Genomic DNA, 11,163 nt, shown 5'->3' on the forward strand with positions numbered 1-11,163 from the left:
ATTTGCCCACTCTTCCTTGCAGAAGCACTCCAAATCTGTCAGATTGCGAGGGCTTCTCTTGTGCATACCTCTCTTCAGGTCAGCCCACAGATTTTCTATTGGATTTAGTTCTGGGCTCTGGCTGGGCCATTCCAAAATTTTTATTTTCTTCTGGTAAAGCCATTCTTTTGTTGATTTGGATGTATGCTTGGGGTCATTGTCTTGTTGAAAGGTGAAATTCTTCATCTTCAGCTTTCTAGCAGACAAATCAAGGTTTAGGGCCAAACGTGACTGGTATTTGGAACTGTTGATAATCCCCTCCACCTTGAATAAAGCCCAGTTCCAACTGAAGAAAAGCAACCCCAAAGCATGATACTGCCACCACCATGCTTCACCATGTGGATGTTCTTTTGGTGATGTGAAGTGTTGTTTTTGCACCAAACATCCCTTTTGGAATTGTAGCCAGAAAGTTCAAAGTGGGTCTCATCAGACCATAACACATTCTCCTACATGTTTTTGGGAGACTTGATGTATTGTTTTGTGAATTTTAGCCAGGCCTGGATGTTTTTCTGTGTAAGAAAAGGCTTCCGTCTTGCAACCCTACCCCATAGCCCAGACATATGGAGAATATGGGAGATTGTTGTCACATGTAGTACACAACCAGAACTTGCCAGAAAGTCCTGCAGCTCCTTTAGTGTTGCTGTAGGTCTCTTGGCAGCCTCCTTGACCAGTTTTTGTCTTGTCTTTTCATCAATTTTGGAAATATGTCCAGTTCTTTGCAACGTCACTGTTGTCCCATATTTTCTCCACTTTTGATGAATGTCTTCACTGTGTTTCATGTTATATCCAATGCTGTGGAAATTTTTTTATACCCTTCTCCTGACTGATACCTTTCAACAATGAGATCCCTTTGATGCTTTGTAAGCTCTCTGTGAACCATGGCTTTTGCTGTAACAGGTAACTGAGTAAATGTCAAGAAAATCCTACTAGGACAGCTGAACTTTATTTGTGGTTAATCAGAGTCTCTTTAATTGATGGCAGGTGTGTACCCAAGAAGACTGAATGCTGTAATTAAATCAAAAGGTGCTTCAACAAAGTATTAGTTTATGGGTGTGCACACTTTTGCAACCAGCTTATTGTACATTTTTTATTTTTATATTTTTCCCCTAACAGATTTGTTTGTTTTTCAATTGAATTGTACAGGTTTATAGGTCACATTAAAAGTGGAAAAAGTTTTGAAATTATTTATTGTGGTCTCATTTTTTTTTTATATCACAAAAACCTGCCATTTTAACAGGGGTGTGTACACCTTTTATATTGGGTCTGTATCAGAACATCGAAGTATTACTACATCGAATGTTCTAATATCGAACCATTTCACTCAAAACACCATAACATCAAACACTCAGAACAGCAATTTTTTTCCCAGGGAAAAAATTTGCTGTTCCAACAAACATCCACACAACACAAGCACACCAAAATACATAATCCACACACATACACTTCACAAAACCCTATACTAAACCATACATACACTACTAGCTATCCACTTACCTTAACCCCACCCTAACCCCAAGGTCCGTAACTACCGCACACTCACCTTACTCGCTCCCTAACCCTAAAGTCCCTATCGCACACTCACCTTACCCGCTCCCTAACCCTAAAGTCCCTATCGCACACTCACCTTACCCTCTCCCTAACCCTAAAGACCCTATCGCACACTCACCTTTCCTGCTCCCTAACCCTAAGGTCCCTATCGCACACTCACCTTCATTCGGACACTTATCTTAACCCGGTCCGTAATCTTCGCTCTGCAGTCAAAGAAATAGCGAAGCTGCAGAAACGGCCCACTGAATACTTTCTCTAGGAAAGTATTCGATATTCTGCAGCTCCGCTATTTTCAGCATTCGATGCAAAGGGTTCGATATTATTACTTTCGAAATAGTAATACTTCGATGTTCTAATATAGACCCTTTATATCCACTGTATTTATATTGCTAGAAATAATGGGTTCGCAGATTCAGGGTTTTAGATATACCCTATCAGTGTCCTAAAGTATAGCCCAGATTCTCTAACTGTCGAGACTTTGGGAGTCAAGTTTCCTTCTAGGTGAATTTTTAGTTTAATTTCCAATAAAAACAAATAAGGTAGGATTACTTAACCTCCTGTTATTCCAACTAGACGTCAGAATTCTACTAGACATGGTTTACTTAACCTTTAAACCCTAGCCATTATGAAAATATAGCCAAATCTTGCTTCTTGTGTCCTCCGTGAGACACCCCTCTTCTTTCTCGGAGCTTAAGGTTATCCTCGCTTTACCCTTCTTAAAAAGAGGGTATCCTTCTACACATATCCCTCCTTATTTAATCCAAATTTAATATTTTACGTAAATTGCATGAGACCAGAGTATAGAATGGCTAACAAACTGCTTATCTAATCTTCTTCCCAACTGCTTGAGTTAAGAATTCTTTTAAGCTTGTAAGAGATTATGTTTCCGCTAAAATTGTCTTATGAAATTTCTTTAAAAAAAATTCTTCTTGGTGGTATTTGCATTGACAAAACAAATTTATAACCTTCAAGCATTGTTGCCAAACCTTCTTGCATTATTTTTCATAAGAATCCCTCCTGTATAACTACATTTATACTTCATGCATTACCCAGTACATAAATTCTAACAGTCTGTGCCCTTCTATTCTACCCACTTAGATCAAACTGTCTCCAGGTGGCCAAAGAGATTACTGACTGTATTCTGTTGATTTCTCCCAAAATGGTTTGGAATTGACTTGTCATCCTAGAGCCATTCCACCAGTTCTACAACTACCTCATCCACTTCTGTTCCAGAGCTCCTGTTGACGATATCTGTACTGCAATCACTTGGTCAAAAAATCTTACCTTTGTGACACATTACATATTGGGTACTGTCTGTAGAAGCAGACCATCTTTGGTTCGACAGTGATCTGGCATATTCTTCATCTGGGATCTCACTAGAGATATTTTGCTGGGGACTCTAACCCATTAGTGAGGAAGACTAAAAAGGACATCAGATTTAGGAGTTATGTACTTACCATAACTTGGCATCTGTGTTGTCCATTTATCATTCTTTCTCACCCTCCCTCCCAGCCATCCTCCAGCCTTGTCATGTCTAAAAACATCTTGGATACGTTATGGGAACCGTCATGTTCGTCGTTTAAGTCTTAATCCATTCTTGATCTGTCCTGTCTCTATAAATCAATAGATAGGCGGCAAACTCAATCTGAGGAGTTAGGGATAGTACAGTGCATTATGGGAAGAGCCCAAGTCTAGGATCTAAAGTCTTGGAAAAGTGACAGAGTTGGATCCGAGGATCAGATCCATAACCCATCAGTGAAGAAGAATGAAAAGTGAACAACACAGATGCCAAGTTATGGTAAGTACATAACTCCTAAGTGATGTCTACTGGTTCATAGATTATCTTGCTCTGTTCCGTGTCCTACCAGGGTTGTTACAGCCTTTCCCCTTGAGTAGTCATAGGAAGTGTCCAATTTGGGGTAGAGTTTTTATGCATTTTCTGCATGAAATAAGTTATGTCTGCAGTTGTTGGCCATCTCGGGTCAGATTTTTCTCAACTGACCCTATTTTGGAGGAATTTTGTGGTAAACGTCATTAAAGTTTACAGATTTTACACTATCTCTTTGATAACGTGCTTATTTTTTTCCATCATTTTTGTCAATCACTGTTTTTTAAATATATGTTTGAGTAGTAGCCCACATTCCTACTGGAAACGAGAAGAGATAAGTGTGATTTCATATTCAAATTTCCTGTTTTTCATGAGCCATTTATTCCTAATTTTAATGTCTGTTGGTCGAGAAGTATGTCTTGGATGGGGAAAGGTAAGCATATCATTTGCCATGCATCATCAGTTTGTTAAAAAAAGGAAAGATGCACTTCTTTACTTGCCTTGGAATAAATATGCTAATAAGCAGTATAGCAGTATTTAGGGAGACATTAACATTTGAGTGTTTTTTTTTTTCTTTTTTGTTGTATGGAATTAAATCTGGATTTATGTTACAGGTACTTCAAACACTGTGATGGTAGTTTCACAAATGGGGAGTGGATTGTTTTCTGGCTTGGGCTGTCAGACATACGTCAGTCTTATGAACTGGTAGATCACGCAAAAAGCCTTCCAGATTCGTTTTTTAAACCAGGAACTCTTCCACAGGAGTCTGTTTCTTCTCAGCAGTAAACATGCAAGCTGGATTAAGGAATACTTGAATACTGAACAGCTGGGCACTTAACAGTTCTGTTTCTGTGGTTTTATTACTGTTCTTCTCCATCACCCAAATCCTGTCTCTGCTTCATTTCCAACATACTCTCGATTCTTCTAGTCAACTCTCATGCTCCCTTCCTTCTGTCCAACATTTTCTGTTGAAATACTAGAAAAGGTTTCACAGGTAGTCTGTCAGTGGTCTTTATTACCAGAAGAACAAGAAGCAGAATATCCTTATGTTTCACAGCACACTTTTCATTGGACAGACTTGTATTCCTTCCTTAGCATGCACTTCATCAAAATATGATTTTGTCCCTCCAGGGAAGAACACCATAAAGACAGCTGGATACAGCAGTTTGAAACTCATACCTGCATCTTGATATTCTCTGAATAGTGGAATGAATTTTCTCCTCTTATGCCTGGTGTACAATGAGTAATTGTTCTCCACAAACACTCATTTGTCTCCCACTTTTAGTATTTTGTCCTTCTGCCCCAGTTTTGTCAGAATCAACTCCTACTTGTAGGATTGCATCTTCACTATTAAAGGTCTAGGTTGATTTCTTATAGCTAGGTTTGGAGAATACACATTATGTGCCCTTACAACTAACAACTCCTGCTGTGGAATACCGGTCCATTTGCCTATTTGTGCTTTCATAAAATTTATGTAGTCTTTTCCTTCCAGCTTCTCTGGTATAGCTGAAAATCTCAGGTTTTCCTTATGTGCTCCATCCTCTAATTCTGTTATTTTTTTGAAACATTTCTTCCTGAGAAGTCTCATATTCAGCCAGCCTTTTCTTCATTTTGACCTCTGATTTTTGCAGCTTTATCATCTCATCTGAATATCTGTTTAAAGCTTCTTCCATTTTTTCAGCCTTTTGTTGCTTGTGTTGATATACTTCTTCAGTGTTTTATTTTAACCAGGTGTGTATGCAGTTATCTTACATCTTCCTGTAAATTATTGGCAGTCATATCTGAAGGTTGCATTGCTTTATGCTTAACAGCTGCAGAACTTTCCCCAATTAGTGTTTCCTCCTCACTTTTTGTAGCTGATATTTTTCCAGGTCTTCTGCAGTTCTTTATTCCTGGCATCCAGGCAGTGCACTTACTAGCCAGTTACTAAAATTTACCCATAAACACAAGTCTACTGGCCTTCTCTGCTGAGTTTCTGTTTTCACACTGGGAGAGCTAGAAACAAGCTGTTACTTGGTGTGCAGCCATCTTGGAAGTCCCTGTCCTTATATTTTCTAGGTAGAAATTCATTAACTAATAAGTTCACTCTTCTATATAACTCTTAGGAATAACTACTTTCTTTCTGTCTTCCACCTAGTATCTTGGTTGTCCTTTCGAATAACTCCAAAAGTCCATTTCCCAATTACTAGGAGGGTACCCTTCTTTCAGTTGCCTCTGACTTATCTGTTATCAGATATACTTGCACAACACTTCTACTTTTCGGGCATTCCTCAGGAGTCCTTGTTAAATTCCCCTTTTGGGTAAAAAGTGTACACACCCTTGTTAAAATGCCAGGTTTTTGTGATGTGAAAAAACGAAACCACAATAAATCATTCAAAACTTTTCCCACCTTTAATGTGAACTATAACCTGTATAATTCAATTGAAAAACAAACAAATATGTTAGGGGAAAAATATAAGAAATAAAACCATACAATAAGCTGGCTGCATAAGTGTGCACACCCTTAAACTAATGTTTTGTTGAAGCACCTTTTGATTTAATTACAACATTCAGTCTTCTTGTGTAGGAGTCTATCAGCATGGCATATCTTGACTTGGCAATATTTGCCCACTCTTCCTTGCAGAAGCACTCCAAATCTGTCAGATTGCGAGGGCATCTCTTGTGCATACCTCTCTTCAGGTCAGCCCACAGATTTTCTATTGGATTTAGTTCTGGGCTCTGGCTGGGCCATTCCAAAATTTTTATTTTCTTCTGGTAAAGCCATTCTTTTGTTGATTTGGATGTATGCTTGGGGTCATTGTCTTGTTGAAAGGTGAAATTCTTCATCTTCAGCTTTCTAGCAGACAACCGAAGGTTTAGGGCCAAACGTGACTGGTATTTGGAACTGTTGATAATCCCCTCCACCTTGAATAAAGCCCAGTTCCAACTGAAGAAAAGCAACCCCAAAGCATGATACTGCCACCACCATGTTTCACCATGTGGATGTTCTTTTGGTGATGTGAAGTGTTGTTTTTGCACCAAACATCCCTTTTGGAATTGTAGCCAGAAAGTTCAAAGTGGGTCTCATCAGACCATAACACATTCTCCTACATGTTTTTGGGAGACTTGATGTATTGTTTTGTGAATTTTAGCCAGGCCTGGATGTTTTTCTGTGTAAGAAAAGGCTTCCGTCTTGCAACCCTACCCCATAGCCCAGACATATGGAGAATATGGGAGATTGTTGTCACATGTAGTACACAACCAGAACTTGCCAGAAAGTCCTGCAGCTCCTTTAGTGTTGCTGTAGGTCTCTTAGCAGCCTCCTTGACCAGTTTTTGTCTTGTCTTTTCATCAATTTTGGAAATATGTCCAGTTCTTTGCAACGTCACTGTTGTCCCATATTTTCTCCACTTTTTGATGAATGTCTTCACTGTGTTTCATGTTATATCCAATGCTGTGGAAATTTTTTTATACCCTTCTCCTGACTGATACCTTTCAACAATGAGATCCCTTTGATGCTTTGTAAGCTCTCTGTGAACCATGGCTTTTGCTGTAACAGGTAACTGAGTAAATGTCAAGAAAATCCTACTAGGACAGCTGAACTTTATTTGTGGTTAATCAGAGTCTCTTTAATTGATGGCAGGTGTGTACCCAAGAAGACTGAATGCTGTAATTAAATCAAAAGGTGCTTCAACAAAGTATTAGTTTATGGGTGTGCACACTTTTGCAACCAGCTTATTGTACATTTTTTATTTTTATATTTTTCCCCTAACAGATTTGTTTGTTTTTCAATTGAATTGTACAGGTTTATAGGTCACATTAAAAGTGGAAAAAGTTTTGAAATTATTTATTGTGGTCTCATTTTTTTTTTATATCACAAAAACCTGCCATTTTAACAGGGGTGTGTACACCTTTTATATTGGGTCTGTATCAGAACATCGAAGTATTACTACATCGAATGTTCTAATATCGAACCATTTCACTCGAAACACCATAACATCAAACACTCAGAACAGCAATTTTTTTCCCAGGGAAAAAATTTGCTGTTCCAACAAACATCCACACAACACAAGCACACCAAAATACATAATCCACACACATACACTTCACAAAACCCTATACTAAACCATACATACACTACTAGCTATCCACTTACCTTAACCCCACCCTAACCTTAAGGTCCGTAACTACCGCACACTCACCTTACTCGCTCCCTAACCCTAAAGTCCCTATCGCACACTCACCTTACCCGCTCCCTAACCCTAAAGTCCCTATCGCACACTCACCTTACCCTCTCCCTAACCCTAAAGACCCTATCGCACACTCACCTTTCCTGCTCCCTAACCCTAAGGTCCCTATCGCACACTCACCTTCATTCGGACACTTATCTTAACCCGGTCCGTAATCTTCGCTCTGCAGTCAAGGAAATAGCGAAGCTGCAGAAACGGCCCACTGAATACTTTCTCTAGGAAAGTATTCGATATTCTGCAGCTCCGCTATTTTCAGCATTCGATGCAAAGGGTTCGATATTATTACTTTCGAAATAGTAATACTTCGATGTTCTAATATAGACCCTTTATATCCACTGTATTTATATTGCTAGAAATAATGGGTTCGCAGATTCAGGGTTTTAGATATACCCTATCAGTGTCCTAAAGTATAGCCCAGATTCTCTAACTGTCGAGACTTTGGGAGTCAAGTTTCCTTCTAGGTGAATTTTTAGTTTAATTTCCAATAAAAACAAATAAGGTAGGATTACTTAACCTCCTGTTATTCCAACTAGACGTCAGAATTCTACTAGACATGGTTTACTTAACCTTTAAACCCTAGCCATTATGAAAATATAGCCAAATCTTGCTTCTTGTGTCCTCCGTGAGACACCCCTCTTCTTTCTCGGAGCTTAAGGTTATCCTCGCTTTACCCTTCTTAAAAAGAGGGTATCCTTCTACACATATCCCTCCTTATTTAATCCAAATTTAATATTTTACGTAAATTGCATGAGACCAGAGTATAGAATGGCTAACAAACTGCTTATCTAATCTTCTTCCCAACTGCTTGAGTTAAGAATTCTTTTAAGCTTGTAAAAGATTATATGTTTCCGCTAAAATTGTCTTATGAAATTTCTTTAAAAAAAATTCTTCTTGGTGGTATTTGCATTGACAAAACAAATTTATAACCTTCAAGCATTGTTGCCAAACCTTCTTGCATTATTTTTCATAAGAATCCCTCCTGTATAACTACATTTATACTTCATGCATTACCCAGTACATAAATTCTAACAGTCTATGCCCTTCTATTCTACCCACTTAGATCAAACTGTCTCCAGGTGGCCAAAGAGATTACTGACTGTATTCTGCTGATTTCTCCCAAAATGGTTTGGAATTGACTTGTAATCCTAGAGCCATTCCACCAGTTCTACAACTACCTCATCCACTTCTGTTCCAGAGCTCCTGTTGACGATATCTGTACTGCAATCACTTGGTCAAAAAATCTTACCTTTGTGACACATTACATATTGGGTACTGTCTGTAGAAGCAGACCATCTTTGGTTCGACAGTGATCTGGCATATTCTTCATCTGGGATCTCACTAGAGATATTTTGCTGGGGACTCTAACCCATTAGTGAGGAAGAATAAAAAGGACATCAGATTTAGGAGTTATGTACTTACCATAACTTGGCATCTGTGTTGTCCATTTATCATTCTTTCTCACCCTCCCTCCCAGCCATCCTCCAGCCTTGTCATGTCTAAAAACATCTTGGATACGTTATGGGAACCGTCATGTTCGTCATTTAAGTCTTAATCCATTCTTGATCTGTCCTGTCTCTATAAATCAATAGATAGGCGGCAAACTCAATCTGAGGAGTTAGGGATAGTGCAGTGCATTATGGGAAGAGCCCAAGTCTAGGATCTAAAGTCTTGGAAAAGTGACAGAGTTGGATCCGAGGATCAGATCCATAACCCATCAGTGAAGAAGAATGAAAAGTGAACAACACAGATGCCAAGTTATGGTAAGTACATAACTCCTAAGTGATGTCTACTGGTTCATAGATTATCTTGCTCTGTTCCGTGTCCTACCAGGGTTGTTACAGCCTTTCCCCTTGAGTAGTCATAGGAAGTGTCCAATTTGGGGTAGAGTTTTTATGCATTTTCTGCATGAAATAAGTTATGTCTGCAGTTGTTGGCCATCTCGGGTCAGATTTTTTCAACTGACCCTATTTTGGAGGAATTTTGTGGTAAACGTCATTAAAGTTTACAGATTTTACACTATCTCTTTGATAACGTGCTTATTTTTTTCCATCATTTTTGTCAATCACTGTTTTTTAAATATATGTTTGAGTAGTAGCCCACATTCCTACTGGAAACGAGAAGAGATAAGTGTGATTTCATATTCAAATTTCCTGTTTTTCATGAGCCATTTATTCCTAATTTTAATGTCTGTTGGTCGAGAAGTATGTCTTGGATGGGGAAAGGTAAGCATATCATTTGCCATGCATCATCAGTTTGTTAAAAAAAGGAAAGATGCACTTCTTTACTTGCCTTGGAATAAATATGCTAATAAGCAGTATAGCAGTATTTAGGGAGACATTAACATTTGAGTGTTTTTTTTTTTCTTTTTTGTTGTATGGAATTAAATCTGGATTTCTGTTACAGGTACTTCAAACACTGTGATGGTAGTTTCACAAATGGGGAGTGGATTGTTTTCTGGCTTGGGCTGTCAGACATACGTCAGTCTTATGAACTGGTAGATCACGCAAAAAGCCTTCCAGATTCGTTTTTTAAACCAGGAACTCTTCCACAGGAGTCTGTTTCTTCTCAGCAGTAAACATACAAGCTGGATTAAGGAATACTTGAATACTGAACAGCTGGGCACTTAACAGTTCTGTTTCTGTGACCTTCAAAGAAGAACCAGTTCAACATAAAGGACAATTAAGCCTAAACCTTAGAAAAAAGTTATATAGCACTAAAGTACTGTATAGTTTTTATGTTAAATGTATTTATTTAAAAAAAAAAACTAATTTGTTTTTTATGTCTCTTCAAACAAGTTACTGGCAGAGTACCATTGCATTTGCTTCATTGGACTAGTACAAGGCATTTGCATTTTGTGTGTTAAAAAGTGAACAGTGAACAATGAAGTCAGATTGTTTTCATTAGGGTCAGGCAGTTGTAACTTTTGTCTGGAACTGTCTATATTTAGATATATGCTTTAAGGGGCTCTTCAGTAGTCTCTTGCAGTATACAAATTTTTTGAACTGTGATTATTAGCATGTTTCTGAAGTTAGTATGACTAAATGAACTGTTGCCTTTATTAGTTCAGCACTCTTTGAGACACTGCTTATACTGGAGTTTGTTCCAGTATTTACGGTACCAAAGACTCTAAATGATAATATACAAGAATACAGTTCAATTTAAATGTTCCAGAGTTTTCTGGCACTTTCCACAATGGTGTAAAGTAACTTGATCAAATACTGGAGCCCATAGATTTTTTTAATGACTCTGTGGAATATGAACTGATGAGCTTCATTTTGTACTGTATTATAAAATGGTATGTAAACTGTAGCCCATTGTGTTCTTACAGTGTTTTAGGATAACACATAGAGTTTTGGCCTTCAGTGTTCCTTGTTGGTATCTGTGGCTAGTATAGTGACTGGCACACAGGTGGTTGGAAGTGCTGTTGGTGGTGCAGAATGGAACTGCTAGTGTTACACAGTACCATAGTAGAGTATCCAGACAGAGCTCATGTTATTTCACACTTTTCTTTTAATGTGT

General features: G+C 38.3%; 1 protein-coding gene across 1 annotated transcript in view; it reads left to right on the top strand.

Annotated features, from left to right (window-relative positions):
- NAGS (N-acetylglutamate synthase) overlaps positions 1–10,953 on the top strand; it is a 207,817-nt gene extending 196,864 nt beyond the window's left edge. Inside the window, exons 7-8 of the mRNA XM_044055156.1 lie at positions 4,030–4,269; positions 10,288–10,953. Coding sequence (XP_043911091.1) covers positions 4,030–4,201 — 172 coding nt within the window. The 3' untranslated portion in view covers positions 4,202–4,269; positions 10,288–10,953. The remainder of the gene's footprint in view (positions 1–4,029; positions 4,270–10,287) is intronic.
- The last annotated feature ends 210 nt before the right edge of the window (positions 10,954–11,163 follow it).

Source organism: Protopterus annectens, chromosome 13.part0 (assembly GCF_019279795.1).
Source record: "Protopterus annectens isolate FY-2018-M chromosome 13.part0, PAN1.0, whole genome shotgun sequence".
In the NCBI taxonomy this organism is placed as follows: domain Eukaryota; kingdom Metazoa; phylum Chordata; order Ceratodontiformes; family Protopteridae; genus Protopterus; species Protopterus annectens.